The sequence below is a fragment of the Myotis yumanensis genome, unplaced genomic scaffold, assembly GCF_028538775.1.
Source record: "Myotis yumanensis isolate MYYU_CA2020_CCGP unplaced genomic scaffold, mMyoYum1.0.hap1 SCAF_20, whole genome shotgun sequence".
Classification (NCBI taxonomy): domain Eukaryota; kingdom Metazoa; phylum Chordata; class Mammalia; order Chiroptera; family Vespertilionidae; genus Myotis; species Myotis yumanensis.
The window spans coordinates 10,108,661-10,127,448 of record NW_027223771.1 but is presented as its reverse complement, the minus strand read 5'-3'; the positions used below and the strand labels follow the sequence as shown (position 1 = coordinate 10,127,448).

The 18,788-nt window shown below is 57.8% G+C and overlaps 1 protein-coding gene across 1 annotated transcript in view; it reads left to right on the top strand.

Moving 5' to 3' along the window:
* The first annotated feature begins 17,288 nt into the window (after positions 1-17,288).
* UBE2Q2 (ubiquitin conjugating enzyme E2 Q2) overlaps positions 17,289-18,788 on the top strand; it is a 29,703-nt gene continuing 28,203 nt past the window's right edge. Inside the window, exon 1 of the mRNA XM_070400769.1 lies at positions 17,289-17,567. Coding sequence (XP_070256870.1) covers positions 17,397-17,567 — 171 coding nt within the window. The 5' untranslated portion in view covers positions 17,289-17,396. The remainder of the gene's footprint in view (positions 17,568-18,788) is intronic.

Below are 18,788 nucleotides of genomic sequence, written 5' to 3'. Positions count from 1 at the left end.
AAGGTGTGGCCTCTGGGGTGGGGGGTGCGGAGACCTCAGGCCAAGCTGGTCAATCAGCTCTTTTTTCCTTTTTTCTTTTTAAAATCAGTCCTTTTTAACCTCTGAACACCCTCCCTCATACATTAGCCTCAAATACATGGTAGGGCAAAAATACATTTACAGTTGTTTCTATGGAAAATATTATAATCATTAGTAAATAATAACACAAGAATGCACTTTATGTTTTGCTACTCACAACTGCAAACCTACTTTTGCCAGACCCTGTGCAATGTAAATGCTATGTAAATAGTTGCTATGCTGTAATTTTCAGGGAATAATGACAAAAAAAAAAAAAAGGCAGTACATGTTTAGCACAGACACAGCCATTGTAGACCTAAATACGTAGTAAACATGAGCACCATATTCTTTTGAATATGTGGATGGGGGATCCATGGACACAGAGGGCCAACTGTACAGAGAAACCAGAGAGAAAGGTGGAGAATAGAGCCCACAACTCGAGATAAAAAAAAAAAAATTAAAAAATAAAATAAAATCAGTCCTTTTAAGAATGTGGTGTGGCAGCTCCCCGGGAAACCACACAGAGGCGGAGAGGTTGGGGGAGAGGCCCTGGTTGAGAAATAGAGATATAAGCACCCTGGACGCCCGCGGCATGGGCATCGCCTCTCTCCTCTAAGATGCTTTACGACGGGGCGCGGTGCTTAATGGGCCGAGGCTCCTCCTGGAGGGAGGACAGGGTTTGCACGCGGAGCGGGTGGCCACGCAGCTCGGCCTGGATCCGATGGATCGGGCTGACCTCGATTCATTCTATGTCAGGTGAATGTCACCTCCAGCAAAACAACAACAAATCTATTATCTTTTTAAAAAAATATATTTTTTATTGATTTTTTTTACAGATAGGAAGGGAGAGGGAGAGGGAGAGGGAGAAGGAAACATCAATGAGAGAGAAACATCGATCAGCTGCCTCCTGCACACCCCCTACTGGGGATGTGCCCGCAACCAAGGTACATGCCCTTGGCCGGAATCGAACCCGGGACCCTTGAGTCCACAGGCCGACACTCTATCCACTGAGCCACACCGGCTAGGGCCCGATCTATTATCTTAAACAAGTGGTTCCTGGCTCTGAGGCCCTCTCGATCCGGTTGAGATAGATTGGTAAATAAATAATAACTAAATAGATGAAATACATGAAATGAAAGGGTTAGGTCGGTCCCTGTACCAGCCTGAAAGGGCTCTGGGACACCTCAGGGCCTGATTCCTCTTTCTCAAGGCAGGTGGGGAGGAAGCCACAATGTGCCTGGCCCCTACTGCGTGCAAACTGCTTCACAATTAATTCTCTTTTTTGTCCTCAAAAGAATTTATTGCTCCCACTTTAAAAATATATATATATTTGTATAGATTTCAGAGGGGAAGGGAGAGAGAGAGAGAGAGAAACATTCATGATGAGAGAGAATCATGGATCGGCTGCCTCCTGCCCGCCCCACACTGGGGATGGAGCCCCCAACCCGGGCCTGTGCCCTGAGCGGGAATCGAACCCTGACCTCCTGGTTCATAGGTCGACGCTCAGCCCCTGAGCCACGCCGGCCAGACGCCCCCACTTTTTAGTACAGAAAACCGATGGGGAGGGAGGAAGGTGGAGCTGGGGTTTGAACCCTGGACCACCAGGCAGCAGCGAGGGCAGCTGGGGCAGGAGGTGGCGCTGCTGTTTCCATCTCCGGCTGGGTCTGGCCTCTGGTGCGTCCCAGCGGGTCCTTGCTCCCTGACCCCCGGCTCCCTGCTCCATCTCTCCCACCTGCTCCCTCCGCTGCGGGCACAGCTCGCTCGCCAAGTGCTCATGGGAGCGTGGGCAGCAGCAGCTGAGGCCCCTGAGCCGGCGGCAGCAGCGTTGGTGGCTCTGCAGCTGGGGCTCCGGGACCTGGGTCAGGGCTGGCTTGGACCAGAGACCCTGACCCTGTGAGTGCAGACCCCAGGGGTCTGAACAAAGAGCAGCCGGGCCCCTCTGCTGCGGTCGGTACCCCCTCTTCCTCCCTCCCTCCCCTCCGCCTCCCTGCACAAGCCCCTACCAGGGCCCGGACCAGGGAGGAGCCTGCAACCAAGGCACATGCCCCTGACCGGAATCGAACCCGGGACCCCTCGGCCCGCAGGCCGACGCTCTGTCCACTGAGCCAAACCGGCCAGGGCTTATTGCCCTGACCGGTTTGGCTCAGTGGCTAGAGGGTCGGCCTGCGGACTCAAGGGTCCCAGGTTCGATTCCGGTCAGGGGCATGTACCTGGGTTGCGGGCACATCCCTAGTAGGAGGTGTGCAGGAGGCAGCTGATCGATGTTTCTCTCTCATCGATGTTTCTAATTCTCTATCCCTCTCCCTTCCTCTCTGTAAAAAAATCAATAAAATATATTTTAAAAAATACTTTTATTGATTTCAGAGAGGAAGGGAGAGGGAGAGAGAGAGAAACATCCATGATGAGAGAGAATCATGGATCGGCTGCCTCCTGCATCGAGCCTACAACCCGGGCCTGTGCCCTGACCGGGAACCGAACCCTGACCTCCTGGTTCCTAGGTCGACGCTCAACCACCGAGCCGCGCCGGCCCGGGTTTAGCCTCTTTAGGTCCCACCTATCAGCCATCTCATGCCGCACTGGTCTCCGCCTGACTTATCTCTGTGAGCACATTATAACCAACTCCTGGTCCCTGAGTGCTCCCTGCGTGCCAGGCCTTGATAGCCGGATGAATCAAGATCGGATCAAGCTATTAAAATGCTCTCTTGAGAGCACACGCAATCGGCCACAAGATTCTGGAAAAAAAAAAGGTCCTTTTTCCTTCGGTCCTGACCTGAGCCAGAGCTGGGCCCCCACGTAAAGATTCCAGGGTCCCCCTGGGCATTCACACCGCTCATCTGGAGACCAGGCCCCGGGATCCGTCCGCTAACACGGCTCTGGGCTGGTCCGATGCTTGGCCCAAAAAATTAAAAAAAAGAAAAAACAGCCCTAACCGGTGTGGCTCAGTGGATAGAGCGTCGGCCTGCGGACTGAAGGGTCCCGGGTTCGATTCCGGTCAAGGGCATGTACCTTGGTTGCAGGCACATCCCCAGTGGGGGGGCGTGTAGGAGGCAGCTGATCGGTGTTTCTCTCTCATGGATGTTTCTAACTCTCTATCCCTCTCCCTTCCTCTCCGTAAAAAATCGATAAAATATATTTTAAAAAAAGAAAAGAAAAAACAACCAATGAATGCATGAATGAGTGGAACAACACATTGATGCTTCTCTCTCTCTCTCTCTCTCTCCCTCCCTCCCTCCCTCCCTTCCTCTCTTTAAAATCAATAACTAATAAGTTTTTTCGAAAAACAAAGCATTTCCTTTCTTCCTAGGGGACCCCCCTCTCATTTCTCAGACCTGCTTCTTATTGCTGTTGGGCCTCCAAGCCTGGTGTCTGTTCCACCCCTCACCCTCCACACCCGTGCGCACACACACGCGCACCCACACGCACCCACACACACACACACACGCACACACACGCACCCACACGCATGCCCCAGCTGGCTGGCTGGCAGCTTCTCCAGGGCTCTTGACACCCTGTCCCTGACTCCTGCTCCTCACCTGCACCCGTTCCTCATGGCCCTGCCCCCCCTCCAACCGCCAGCTCCTGGCCAAAGCCCGTGACCTTCCGGAGCTCAGATCCGCATGCGCTTCCCTGCGTGAGCTCCTCCGGGGGCCTTCGGAGTCAGCGGGATCGGATCTGCATGACGCTCGGGGCCTTTGCAAGATGGGCTCGGCCTGCGTCTCCGCCGGCCTCTGTGGTCCTCCTGAGCCACCCGGGTCCCTGCCGGGCCCTCGCTCCCTGGCGGGTGCGAAGGCCCCTGTCCCGGAGGGACAGCTGTGCCCCCACTGGGGGCTTCCTCCCACGTGAGGGACCCCCATGCCAGTCCCGGCTCCGTCTCCTCACGACTCATCCCGTGTCCGGGGTCACCTCGTCCAGAAAGCCTCTGGGGACCGCCAGGCTGACGTGCACCCCGCCCCGTCCTCCACCATCCCCTGCACCCCGGCTTCCTCCCAGCCGAGCTGCTCACCCCCCCCATACTCCACGAAGGCAGCTGGCAAGTCCCACATCCGCCGGGGTTTCTTTCTTTCTCTTTAATATATTTTTGTTGATTTCAGAGAGGAAGGGGGAGGGAGAGAGGAACATCCATGATGAGAGAGAATCATGGATCGGCTGCCTCCTGCACACCCCGCACTGGGGATCCAGCCCGCAACCCGGGCCTGTGCCCTGACCGGGAATCGAACCCGGGACCTCCTGGTTCATGGGTCGATGCTCAACCACTGAGCCACACTGGCCGGGCACTTTTTTTTTAAATCCTCACCTGAGGATATGCCCTTCTATTGATTTTTAGAGAAAGAAGAAGGGAGAGAGAGAGAGAGAGAGAGAGAGAGAGAGAGAGAGAGAAACATCAATGATGAGAGAGAATCACGGACCGGCTGCCTCCTGCACGTCCCAACTGGGGATCGAGCCTGCAACCTGGGCATGTGCCCTTGACTGGAATCGAACCCGGGACCCTTCAGTCCGCAGGCCGACGCTCTATCCACTGAGCCACACCGGCCAGGGCCGGGCTAAAAATATATTAAAAAAATTTTTTAAGAACAAACAAAAACCTTCCTGCAGCCCAGGCTCTGAGTCCAGGGGGCAGACCCGGGTCCGGGCGGCGTGGGCACGGCCGGCGTCCCTGGCGTTTCTGTGAAACAGGACCGGATGCTGAGGCCCAACAGGTGGGAATGCAGAGTCAGCAGGTAAACGCGAGGTGTCGGGGGCACCCCAAGTGCTCCGCGGGCTTCCTACCTCTCCGCGTCCCCTGCCGCGGACGGACGCCCGGGCGCGCTCAGCTCGGGGAGAGAACGAGGGTAATTGAAATTAACTCGGCTCCCGTCATCCCTGCCTCGTCCTCCTAATCACCGGAAAATCGGCTGCTGGCCGGGCAGGAGGGCCCCCGGCCAAGGCCCCGGGGAGCCCGGGCCTCAATTACTTCTCGGCAAATTGGATTTCTAGCCACGAGGCCAGGAGCTGCCAGATGGTATTAGGCCAAGGCCTGGCCAGATGGGCCCAGCAGCTAATTCAATCTGGCTGCCCAGAAACAAGGTGTGGAGGGCCTGTGGGCCGGGAGGGGCAGGCCCAGTGCGTGTGTGGGGGGGCGGGGGGCGGGGGTCGAGGAGGGGGGCAGCTAGGCCTCCCACCGCACCTCCCCCTCCCCCAGAATCCTGGGCCTGGCCCCTGGCTCTGTGGTGGGTGGCAGTTTGGTGCCGGGGCAAAACACAGCCGGGCACCCCTGGCCGGTGTGGATCAATGGATAGAGCGTCGGCCTGCGGACTGAAGGGTCCCGGGTTCGATTCCCAGTCAAGGGCACATGCCTGGGTTGCGGACACATCCCCAGTGGGGGGCGTGCAGGAGGCAGCCGGTCCATGATTCTCTCTCATCATGAATGTTTTTTTTTAAATATATATTTTATTGATTTTTTCACAGAGAGAAAGGGAGAGGTATAGAGAGTTAGAAACACCGATGAGAGAGAAACATCGATCAGCTGCCTCCTGCACGCCCCCTACTGGGGATGTGCCCGCAACCAAGGTACATGCCCTTGACCGGAATCGAACCCGGGACCCTTCAGTCCGCAGGCTGACGCTCTAGCCACTGAGCCAAACTGGTTAGGGCTCATCATGAATGTTTCTCTCTCTCTCTCTCTCTCTCTCTCTCTCTCTCTCTCTCCTCCCGCCCCCTTTCCTCTCTGAAATCAATAAAAAATATACATATTTTTACAAAGGGGAGGAGCCGTCGCCCACGGGCTCCAGGCCTCCTGGAAATCATAATGCCTTGAAGGGAGAGGGGTTGAGACGCAGAGTCAGAGAAGCCGAGGCCCCCACTGTGGTCCATTTGAGGAAAGATGGTGGCGGTTGCAGGCAATGATGTGTTCGAGGCTGTGTGTGTGGAGGGGGGGGGAGGGGCCAGAGCTGGCCGCCTGCTGGGCAGAGGGGAAGGGCAGGGAGGAGAGGAACACAGGACCCAATGTGTCAGAACTCGCTCCGTCCCCATGACCTGTGTCCGGAGGTAACCGTGTCCCTGAGCTGTGCTCCTGCCCCACGGGGGGCGGGTGGGGGGTGGCGGGCTATGGAGGGAGGAGGCGATCAGGAGGAGATGAGCCCGGTGGGTGGGAGACTGGGAGACCAGGAAGCGCTCAGAGGCCCGGGAGGGGGGGCGGGGGGAGGCCCAGGACCTTTCATCTCTGCAGCCAGTGAGCTGGGAGCCGGGTGGGGTGTCCCCCCAGGGCTCCCCGGCCATATGGCTCGGGCCTCGGGGTGCACCCAGTGAGGCGTGGGGAAGCTCCGGGAGGACAGATGTGCCTGTTGACATTTGGGAAATGAATGCCGGCTCTTGCTGGCTCGCTGGGTGCTGGGCCTGGGGTCCTGGTTCCAGGGCATCGGATGGGCAGGGGTGGCCGGGAGGGCAGGAGGGCATCAGCCGTCACCTGGGAGAGTCCCGTCCCGTCTGCCGGCTCCCGATGCCGCCGCGGGCCCTTACGTGGAGCAGAAACGTGTTTCCTGAGGGGGTCCCCGTGCAGCTGGGGAGGGGGCTCCTTACGGAGAGGGCTCCCTGGGCTCGGAGCTGGGAGACACAGAACGGAACCGGCCACTCCCTTCAGAGCTGCAGGTTCCCGGCTGTGAGATGGGGGTAAACCCTTTCTCTCTGTCTCTGGTTCTCCCTGCCCCCCCCAAAACACCCCAAAACAAAACAGCCAGAGAAACAAGCCCCAGGTGGTTCTCAAAGACAGAAGAACTTGACTTGTGCCAGAGAGCGGGCCGTGTTCTTGGCCGCCTTGACAAAAGCCAAAGGCATCAGGGGGAGAGGCCAGCAGCCCGGCCAGCATGGCTCAGTAGTTGAGCGTCGACCTAGGAACCAGGAGGTCAGGGTTCGATTCCCGGTCAAGGGCACAGGCCCGGGTTGTGGGCTCCCTCCCCAGTGTGGGGCGTGCAGGAGGCAGCCGATCCGTGATTCTCCTTAATCATGGCTGTTTCTCTCTCTCCCTCGCCCTCCCTCTCTCTCTAAAAATGAATTACAAGGAAATACTTAAGAAGATGGTTTTGAAAATAAAATTAAAATTAAAAAAGGAGGCGAGGCCGTGAGCTGCAGCCGGGCGCCGGCGGGCAGCGTGGAGAAGGCTCCGGAAGCTGTGCGTTGGCTCCATCGGCCGAGGCAGGCCCGGCGGGGCTCTGGGTGCAGCCATAAATCAGAGCTTTGTGGCCGGACGCCTCGCCTCCCCCTGCAGACGGCCTTCCCGCAGGGACACGCATCCCCCTTCCCCGGCCGCGCAGTTGCCATTTATACAGATTAAGTCCGACCTGACATTCTGAGCGAGGGAACTGTTAACGCTCCCGCCTCCCCCCACTCCTCCTCCCCCGGGAAGATGAGCTGGGGGCGGGGGGCCTGACCGGCCGGCGACCCCAGGAAGCTGCCCGGCCCCTGCTCGGCCCCCACATCTGTCTGGCGTGGGGCGTGGAGGCCCCGGGAAGCCAGGCCCCTCTTTCCCTGGCTCATTTACCTTTTTTCTTTTTCTTTTTTCTTTTTCTTTTTTTAAAATATATTTTATTGATTTTTTACAGAGAGGAGGGGAGAGAGATAGAGAGTTAGAAACACCGATGAGAGAGAAACATCGATCAGCTGCCTCCTGCACACCTCCTACTGGGGATGTGCCCTCAACCAAGGCACATGCCCTTGACTGGAATCGAACCCGGGACTCTTCAGTCCTCAGGCCGACGCTCTATCCACTGAGCCGAACCGGTCAGGGCCTTTTTTCTTTTTCTTTTTGCGAATCCTCCCCCGAGGATGTCTTTCCATTGATTTTCAGAGAGAGTGGAAGGGAGAGGGAGAGACCGAGAGAAGCATGGATGTGAGAGAGACACACCGATTGGTCGCCTCCTGCACGCGCCCCGATCAGGGCCCGGGGATGGAGCCTGCAACTGAAATATGTGCCCTTGATCGGAATCGAACCCAGGACCCTTCGGTCCGCAGGCCGACGCTCTATCCACTGAGCCACACTGGCCAGGGCATCCTCGGCTCATTTCTCGCCGCCGAGGACGGGTGGACTCGGGTTTTGGTGACGATGGCCAATGGGTTCCTTGGTGCTACCCGATGGCCCCTTCGAAAGAGATGCGGGTACCCGGCCGGCGTGGCTCAGTGGTTGAGCGTCGACCTAGGAACCAGGAGGTCAGGGTTCGAGTCCTGGTCAAGGGCACCTGCCCGGGTTGTGGGCTCCATCCCCAGTGGGGGGCGTGCAGGCGGCAGCCGGTCCACGATTCTCTCTCATCATGGATGTTTCCATCTCTCTCTCTCCCTCTCCCTTCCGCTCTGAAATCAATTAAAAAATGTATTTAAAAAACAGACAAAAAACACCCTCAAAACATCTACTTCTGCCCTGGCTGGTGTGGTTCAGTGGATAGAGCGTCGGCCTGCGGACTGAAGGGCTGGGTTCGATTCCTGGTCAAGGGCACGTGCCTGGGTTGCAGGCTTGATCCCTAGTGTGGGGTGTGCAGGAGGCAGCCGATCGATGATTCTCTCTCATCATGGATGTGTCAATCTCTCTCTCCCTCTCCCTCTCTGAAACCAATAGAAATATATTAAAAAACAAAACAAAAAACACATCTACTTCTGGGGGGTTGGGACCCTTTTTAGGGGCTGGGGGTGGGAATGACTCTGGACCAGGCGTTCACATCTATCTCTGTCTCCCAGCTCAGGGCTAAATGGCTTCTTCTTCTTCTTTTTTTTTTTATTGCTAAAAGTATTACAAAGGGTATTACATATGTGTCCTTCCCCCCCCCCCCCCCGCCCTTGACAATCCCCTGACCTCCCCTACCCCCCAGTGTCTATGTCCATTACTTATGCTTATATGCATGCATACAAGTCCTTCGGTTGATCTCTTACCCCCCTCTCTCCTGCCCCCCAACCCTCCCTGGCCTTCCCGCTGCAGTTTGACACTCAGTTTGAGGCAGCTCTGCCTCTGTATCTATTATTGTTCAAAAGTTTGTAATGGTCTTTATTATCCATGAATGAGTGAGATCATGTGGTATTTTTCCTTCATTGACTGGCTTGTTTCACTTAGCATAATGCTCTCCAGTTCCATCCATGCCGTTGCAAATGGTAAGAGTTCCTTCTTTTTAACAGCAGCATAGTATTCCATCGTGTAGATGTACCACAGTTTTCTAATCCATTCATCTACTGATGGGCACTTAGGCTGTTTCCAGATCTTAGCTATGGTGAATTGTGCTGCTGTGAACATCTGGTTACATATATCCTTTCTGATTGGTGTTTCTGGTTTCTTGGGATATATTCCTAGCAGTGGGATCACAGGGTCAAATGGGAGTTCCATTTCCAATTTTTTGAGGAACCTCCATACTGCCTTCCATAGTGGCTGCACCAGTCTGCATTCCCACCAGCAGTGCACGAGGGTTCCTTTTTCTCCACATCCTCTCCAGCACTTGTCGTTTGTTGATTTGTTGATGATCTAAATGGCTTCTTAAAAACCAACGCTGTGCCCGCTCTTTCCAATGTTCCCCGTCAACTGGGCGCCTGGAATTCAATCTGGCGATGACTCATTCGGATCAGGGATGGGCTCCTCCCGCCCTGATCCCTCTTCTCCCTCCAGCCTGGTGCCGGGACGGCCCCCGGACCCCTCCCTCACCCGCTGGGAGGGGTCCCCTCCCCCCCCTCCATCTCTGTCTCCTGCACCCTCACCCGCAGGCAGGCCCAGCCTCCGGCCCTCTGAGCGATGGGGAGGGTTTGCCCCACACCCTTCTGGTCCTCACGCTTCTCTGGGCCACACCCTAGCAAGGCCCTGCTTCATCCTTCCGCCCATCCGCCCATCCGTCCGTCCGTCCGTCCGTCTGTCCATTAAAGCATCAGGGAGAGCTTACTGCCTCTCCTAGGCCAGCGCCCCCCCCCCCCCCCCCCAGTCCCCCTCCTTCTCACGGAAACCTCAGCGCAGTTTTCCGGGCTCTAACCGCAAGTACTGGAGTTGGAGACATTTCCTGTGCGGGAGGGAGGGGCATGGGGGCGTCTGGTGTCAGCGATGGGTGGGGAGGGGACATAGGGCCCAGAGTCCCGGCTGCAGGCTGAGCAAAGAGGCCATTTCCCCCCCGAATTCCAGTGTGGAGCACCCCACGGGCAGGGGAGGAGGCAGAAATACAAGCTCCCCTGCCCCTGGCGAGCAGGAGGCAGCCGGTCCATGATTCTCTCTCGTCGTCGATGTTGCTCTCTCTCTCTCTCTCTCTCTCCCTCTCCCTTCTCCTCTGAAATCAATAAAAATATATTTAAAAAAATACATATCCTGGCCTGGCCGGTGTGGCTCAGTGGATAGAGCGTTGGCCTGCGGACTGAAGGGTGCCGGGTTCGATTCCGGTCAAGGGCACATCCCCGGGGTGTGGGCTCCATCCCCAGTGGGGGGCGTGCTGGAGGCGGCCGATCCATGATTCTCTCTCATCATGGATGTTTCCATCTCTCTCTCTCTCCCTCACTCTTCCTCTCTGAACTCAATAAAAAAAAAAAAAAAAAAAATATATATATATATATATATATATATATATATTTAAAGATATTTTATTGATATTTTACAGAGAGGAAGGGACAGAAACATCCATGAGAGAGAAACATCGATCAGCCGCCTCCTGCACACCCCCCACTGGGGATGTGCCCACAACCACAGTACATGCCCTTGACCGGAATCGAACCTGGGACCTTTCAGTCTGCAGGCTGACGCTCTATCCACTGAGCCAAACTGGTTAGGGCACAATAAAAATATATTTTAAAAAAAGATGAAAAGAAAGAGTGGAAAGAAGGAGGAAAAGGTGACCTGAGGATAAGGTGACAGCAGGTTCTGGTGTGGCAGAGACACACACAAGTATTTTATTTTATTTATTTATTTTTAAAAAATATATTTTATTGATTTTTCACAGAGAGGAAGGGAGAGGGACAGAGAGCCAGAAACATCGATGAGAGAGAAACATCGATCAGCTGCCTCCTGCACGCCCCCCACTGCGGATGTGCCCGCAACCAAGGTACATGCCCTTGACTGGAATCGAACCTGGGACCCTTGAGTCCACAGGCCGACCCTCTAGCCACTGAGCCAAACCGGTCAGGGCACAAGTATTTTATATATATATATATATATATATTTTTTTTTTATTGACTTCAGAGAGGAAGAGAGAGAGAAACATCCATGACGAGAGAGAATCCCGGATTGGCCGCCTCCTGCACGCCCCCCACTGGGGATCAAGCCCACAACCCGGGCCTGTGTCCTGACCGGGAATCAAACCCATGACCCCTGGTTCCTAGGTTGATGCTCAACCACTGAGCCACACTGGCCGGGCAGCCCTGCACGAGTGTTGCCAGTGCCCCTTCACGCTCTGGAAAGGGTCTGGAAGGGTCTGGATGTGAGTGATAAATCCCATGATCCTCCTACCAAAGAGGAGATGACCCAGGGGCACCCCGCCCCCCTATAGGTGTGGATGGGGCCCCCTGCCCCTGAGGGAGGAAGACTGCACTCGCAGGCTCAGCTCCACGGGTCTCTGGTGCCACCTACAGGCCGCCTGGGGAAATGCCTCTCCCTTCCGCTCCCTCCACCCTTCTCCCCATCGGTTCTCAACCTGTGGGTCGCGACCCCTTTGGGGGTCGAACGATCCGTTCACAGGGGTCGCCTAAGACCATCGGGAAACACATCTATAGTTACATATTGTTTTTTGTGATTAATCACGATGCTTTAATGATGTGCAATTTGTCACCATGAAATTGGGGGTCACCACAGCATGAGGAACTGTATTAAAGGGTCACGACATGAGGAAGGTTGAGAACCGCTGCCTATGGCCTTGAACTTGGCCAAAGGCGTCCAGGGCCCTGAAGCTGGACGCCCTGGGGGGATGGTGCAGACTGGAACCAGTAGTGAAGCCGGGGTTACGGTTATGGTTACGGAACCACATGGGCCCAGCTGGGACCGACAGAGCCAAGCTCCTCCCCTCTCCCCCACCCCGTCCTGCCTAATGTGGTAAATGGGAAACCAAGGCCCCATTCGGACCTAAACGGGTGGGATTGGGAAGCACACGGCTAGAACCTTCCTGGGACCCTCACCCCCATGCCTGTCTTCCCCCGTCTGGAACGCATGCGTTTGGATAGTGGGGAAGGCCGGGCACGTAAAGTTACTAAGCTCCTACTATGCGCAGGGGCGCACAGTAGGCACTTCCCATACCTTATCTCCAGCCTCCTGAATAGGTTGAGAGGGAGGGATGTAGGAGCAGAGTGGGGGCTTGTCTTGCTGGAGCTCGAACCCAAGGGTCTTTGACTCCAAATGTGGCGCTGTTTTGGGGTGTCTGACTTGAGCAATGTTTGCAAAATGCAAAGCACCCCATGGAAATCTAACATATTTTTTTTAAAAAATACATTTTTATTGATTTCAGAGAGGAAGGGATAGAAGCATCCATGGTGAGAGAGAATCGTGGGTCAGCTGCCTCCTGCATGACCCCGAGCCCGCAACACGGGCATGTGTCCTGACCGGCAATCGAACCCTGACCTCCTGGTTCATAGGTCGATGCTCAACCTCAGAGCCACGCCGGCCCGGGTTCTCCCGCCTTCTTCATTATTGTTGGGGATGTGCGTACCCTGAGCTGGTAAAGGTTTCCCATCGGCGGCCTCCTTTAGGAATTTTTATTTTTATTTTTTTTAGATCAAGAAGCTGAGGCTCAACACGGTTAATTATTTCACAGGTAGCAGCGTGGCCCAAGTCAGAACCCCAATGAGTCCAGGCCACCTCGTTCCAGGGTCCTGGCCCCCAGCCACCATCATACCCCGTGTCAGCAGCACAGAATTCACGCGCACACACGTGCAATTGCATTTTAAGAGGGTGCCTTTGTGTGTGTGTGTGGGGGGGGGGGTTGGGGGGACGGCGACATCCCACATAATAAAGCCATTGAGTTAGATATTAACTGAGGACACATAAAAGCTAATGAACTTTGGAAAACAGGAGACATCAGAGCGTGTTGCTTTGTGAATGTGTGTGTGTGGGGGGGGGGGGGGGGGGCGGGGATGGGTTAACCTATTTTGCTAACAGACCATCTGCTAACCATCAGCCTGAATTCAGCAGTGCCCTGTTCCCTCGGGACACACACACACACACACACACACACCCCGAGGTGCTGGCCTGTGACACCCCCAGGAACCCAGAAACCACCCTGAGTCCGTAGGTAACGCAGATCAACCGAGAAAGCAAATGGCCTCAGAGACCAGCAACATCATAGCCCAGTTGCCACCCGTCATCGCAACACCCACGCCGAGGGGATGCGGCAGAGACGACACAAGCACAGGTCGTAGTCAGCCCACGGATCTCGGATCCTTCTTGCAGTTCTGGGCGTACTTGTGCTGTCCCCCGACAAGCCTGTCAGACCCCAAGCCTCGGGGCCTGGGACCCAGGGCGCCCATGGGCAGCTGGGCGCCATTCACAGGGAGGGCGCGCCGGTCCCTGGGGTGCGTTGGGGGGCGGGGAAGGCATCCTGCAAGGAGCAGGGTGGGGAGACCAGATGGCTTGTCCCTGTGCGTGATTCAGACCTTCCTGTTGTAGAGAAAGGATTTTGTTTGACGGGAATTCCCAGAATGGCTGACACGCCCACCTGCGGGCGGGCCCCAGCTCTGCCCGGAGCCTGTGGTGAAGGAACGGTGTGTGTGGCGGGGCTGTGCCCACTTGTACGCTCAGTGCCACTCAGAGGTGCTGAGAGCTTCGGGGACGGGAAGAGGTCAGGGACTTGCCCCGAATGGACCCCGTGGTTCTCGCGCCCTGGGAGGGAAGCAGTTTGGGGTGGACCCGTTTCCCGTCTTTGCTAGACGCTCGACCCATCTTGACCTCTCATTTCTTTTCTTTTTTTAAATTTTTATATTTTTGCTGATTTCAGAGAGGAAGGGGAGGGAGAGGGAGAGAGAGAGAGAAACATCAATGATGAGAAGGAGTCATGGACCGGCTGCCTCCTGCACGCCCCACACTGGGGATGGAGCCCACAACCCGGGCCTGTGCCCTGACCGGGAATCGAACCCTGACCTCCTGGTTCACAGGTCGCCGCTCACACCAGCTGGGCCGGGCCTCTTATTTCTTAATCTCCCAAGCAGATCCGTGTCCAGGGCTGGTTTGGAGGTGATGACAGGGTGTTGACTGGGTGGCGAGATTGGGGCGTGCAGTTGGCACAGACAGCGGTCCCCCCTGCACCCCAGAACTGAAGGAATGAATCTCAGAGCCTGGTCTCAAAGGCACCAAAGCACAAGGGCCGTGTGATCGCTGAGGACGACCCGGGAAGTGGGTCTGAGAGTGTCTGTATTTGCAAACGGAATTGCCGCGCCTGGACCAGCGATCGCCACCAGGCTGCCAACAGGAGAAGGGAGCAAGAGCCAGAAGAGAACCAATGGCCCTCACCAGGCCGGCGTGGCTCAGTGGTTGAGCATCATAACCTATGAACCAGGAGGTCAGGGTTCGATTCCCGGTCAGGGCACGTTGGGGTTGAGGGCTCGGTCCCCAGTGCGGGGCGTGCAGGAGGCAGCCGATCCATGATTCTCTCTCATCATGGATGTTTCTCTCTCTCTCTCTCCCTCTCCCTTCCTCTCTGAAATCAATTAAAACATATTTTTTTAAAAATTTCTACTTAGGGTACAGGGAAGGCTTGATGAAAGAGACGGCCTTGGAGTTGCTGGAACAGCAGAGCATGGAGTGTGCTATCCCTGGGAATTATTCCACAATCAAGTTCCTGGAACCCCCTCCCTTCCTTCCCACTCCCAGTTCATAGTGGTGTCTCTAGTGCTAGGGCCAAGGCCTCCCCTTCCCCCCCAATAAATACAACTTTATGTGCAGAAGTATTTTCCTGGGAAGAAAGGTCATAGCTCTTATTAGATTCTCAAAGGGGTCTGTGGCCCCTGGGAAGGCTAAGAAGCTGTAGAGCAGGATATCTAAGAAGTAAATACAAATAAAAGCTTTAAAAAATACATTTTAAAAAATGGCCCTAACCGGTTTGGCTCAGTGGATGGGGCGTTGGCCTGCGGACTGAAGGGTCCCGGGTTCGATTCCGGCCAAGGGCATGTATGTTGGTTGCGGGCACGTCCCCAGTGGGAGGTGTGCAGGAGGCGGCTGATCGATGTTTCTCTCTCATCGATGTTTCTGACTCTCTATCCCTCTCCCTTCTTCTCTGTGAAAAATCAATAAAATATATTTTAAAAAAATGATCTGATCTTTTTAAAAAATATATATTCTTATTGATTTCAGAGAGGAAGGAAGACGGAGAGAGAGAGAGATAGAAACATCCATGATGAGAGAGAATCATGGATCAGCTGCCTCCTGCACATCCCCTACTGGGGATGGAGCCTGCAACCCAGGCATGTGCTCTTGACTGGAATTGAACCCTGGACCCTTCAGTCCACAGGCCGGTGCTCTATCCACTGAGCCAAACCAGCTAGGGCTTAAAAACATTTCTTTAATTATTATTATTATTCTTTTTTTTTTAGAGAGAGAGGGGGGAAGGGAGAGGAAGAGAGATAGAAACTTCCATCGGCTGCCTCCTGTACGCTCCCCACTGTGGATTGAGCCCCAAACCGCGGCATGTGCCCTGACGGGGGAATCGAAACAGCAACCTCTTGGTGCACGGGACGACGTTCAATCCACTGAGCCACACTGGCCCGGCCAAGTGAGAGCGTTTAAAATGTTCCTCGCTCCGTGGATTAATTAATATCGCCTGTGCTGTTCTGCATTCTGTCAGCTAAGGGACCAGTAACCACTGGGAGATCATGCAGTGGGAGACGTTTAGGGGCTGGGGAGGGCTGGGGAGCTCCAGTCAGGACCAGGGTAAGAGGAAAACGCAGGGCCCCTGGCTGGAAAATCACAGAGAATTTCAGAATATACAGCAGAGCATTGAACCAAGCACAAGGCCCTCTGAGCAAGGCCCCGCCTCCAGCACGCCTTCCTGGACACACCAGGGGTGCGTGCCCAGGTGTGCTGTGTTGCTTTGCACTTCCATGCAGCCCTTCATCCATTTGTGGGGCCTTTTTTATTTTAATATATTTTTATTGATTTGCAGAGAGGAAGGGAGAGGGAGAGAGAGACAGAAACATCCATGATGAGAGAGAATCATAGATCAGCTGCCTCCTGCACGCCTCCCACTGGGGGCCGAGCCTGCAACCCCGGCATGTGCCCTGCCCGGGAATCGAACCGTGACCTCCTGGTTCATAGATCGATGCCCGGAGCCACGCAGCGGGGCCATTTGTGGGGTCCCCAGGATGTGTGTCAGGGGCTGTGTCCGAGCTGCGGCTGCCAGATCCAGGAGCATCCACTGAGTCACACTGGGCGTCGACATGGCCAAGGCCTTGATCTGGGTCCTGGGGATGCGGCTCCATTGGCGTTGGAAGAAGACCGTGAACAAAGGGACGGGGGAGAGGTCGCGCGGTGGCAGGTGCGGGCGGGAGGCAGGGTGGCAGGTGCGGTGGTGGCACTTTGACCTGGGATGACCTCGGAGCCGGCCCCACGGGGGTGATTGCGCCACGGCCAGCGTGGGAACCGGGGCAAAGGCTGCACAGGAGGGAGAGGATGGACGCCGAGCGAGCGGGGGTCGCGGATGCGGGGAGCGTGAACCGACCGCACCAAGTGGTCGCCGTCAGTAGAGGGCGCGACAGAACCCGGAGGAGAGGGGGCGGGGCGCGAGGGCCGCGTGCACGCTTGGGGGCGGGGCTTGATGCGGGGGCGGAGCCAGGCTTGCGTCGAGGGGGCGGGACGAGGCCTTGCGTCGGGGGCGGGGCGAGCGGCCTCTGCTGGTGGCGTGGGCGGGGCTTGAGGCGTGGGCGGAGCCGGGCTTGCGTCGGGGGGCGGGACGAGGCCTTGCGTCGGGGGCGGGGCGAGCGGCCTCTGCTCGCGGCGTCGGTGGGGCGGGACGAGCGGCCTCTGCGGGTGGTGTGGGCGGGGGCTCGAGACGTGGGCGGAGCCGGGCTTGCGTCAGAGGCGGGGAGAGGGGCGGGGCGAGAGGCCTCTGCTGGTAGCGTGGGCGGAGCCGGGCTTGAGGTGGGGGCGGAGCGAAGGGCGGGGCGCGCGACGAGTGGCCTCTGCTGGTGGTGTGGGCGGGGCTTGAGACGTGGGCGGAGCCGGGCTGGCGGCGGGGGGGCGGGGCGAGGGCGGGGGGGGCGGGGCGAGGGCGGGGCGGGCGGCCTCTGCCGGCGGCGGGGCGGTGTCACGTCGCCCTCCTCAGCCGCGGGCTGCCGCCTCCTGCCGGCCGCGTCGGTTACAAAGGCCGCTGCCGGGCCGGCCGCCCTCACCCTCTTCCGGCCGTGACGGCGGCGCGGGCCGGGCTCCCCGCCGGAGATGAGGGAGGATGTCGGTGTCGGGGCTGAAGGCTGAGCTCAAGTTCCTGGCCTCCATCTTCGACAAGAACCACGAGCGGTTCCGCATCGTCAGCTGGAAGCTGGACGAGCTGCACTGCCAGTTCCTGGTGCGGCCGCCGGGCAGCGCGGCCTCGGCGCTCACGCTGCACTGCAACATCACGGTGCGGGCCGGGCCGGGCCGGGACCGGGGCCGGGGCCGGGGACAGGCCGGGGGCGGCGGACAAAGACGCCCGCCCGGGGGCCCGGCCGCCGCCGCCCCGCGAGGCCGGGGGTGGAGGCGGCGCGGTCTGGGCGCCCCGGGCTGGGCCGCTGCCGGTTCGCGGCCGCATCGCCGCGGGGCTGGGGGAGGCGACGGGGGTCCGGGCGCTGAGGGGCCGCCGGGTCGCCGCGGGCGGGCGGAGGGGACGGGCGGGGCGGGCGGCCGGGGCCGCCTCAGGGCTCAGGCCGCGCAGCCCCCGCCGCCTCGGCACGTCCGCGCTTCGGGAGGAGCCGACCCGAGAGCCCGAGGCGCCGGGGGAGGGCGGGAGGGGCGGGGGAGGGGAGGGAGGGCGGCGCGCAGGTGCCCGAGCGCGGACCGGCCACTTCCGGCCACGGGCCGGGGGGTACCCTCGCGCGTACTTTGGGGGACGCCCCTGAGAGCCCGGGGCTGGGGGAACCGGCAGGGGGGGGCGACCTCCTCCTCCTCCTCCGAGCGGGCACCCACCCAGCTCGGGGTCCCTCCCGGGAGCCGGGGGCCGAGGTCGGGGAGCGACCAGGTTCCCCTTAAAATGGGGTTCCCGGGTCTCGGGGTGAGGGTGGGGGGTGGGGGGGGCAGGTGTGTGTTTCCGGAAAAACCAGTCCGGGTGGCGCGGCGCCGGGGGGAGGGAGGGTTTATTGAGCATCTAGCGTGCGGGCCCCCGTTCTGCAGAATCGGGCCGAGCGCCGTGTTGTTGTTATTATTGGTTTTTTGGGGGGGGGGGGGTGTCGGGGAGGGGTTGGCGGGGAGAGAAGAGGTTTCCACAGCAAAAGGTGTGACTCAGGGCCGTGATATCATCGGGGAAAAGCCCCAGGCAGCACTCATTCTGGGTTTTTTTGGGGGGAGGGTGGGGGAAGTGGGGGCGCCCCCGAGGGAAGCCTGGCGGTGGTGGTTGGGCTTTCACACAGATGAGCCCGGTTTCCCCCCCTCCCCACCCCGCAGAGAAAAATCTATCCGAAAAAATAAACACACAAACAAACAAAAACCCGGAAAACAGCTCGGCCGGTGTGGCTCAGTGGTTGGCTCCCGGTCAGCGCACCACGTGCCCTGGTGGCGGGCTCGATCCCCAGGAGGGGGCCTGCCTGGGGGCCTGCGTGCAGGGGGCAGCCGACCTGTGATTCTCGTCATTTTTTAAAATCTTTATTGT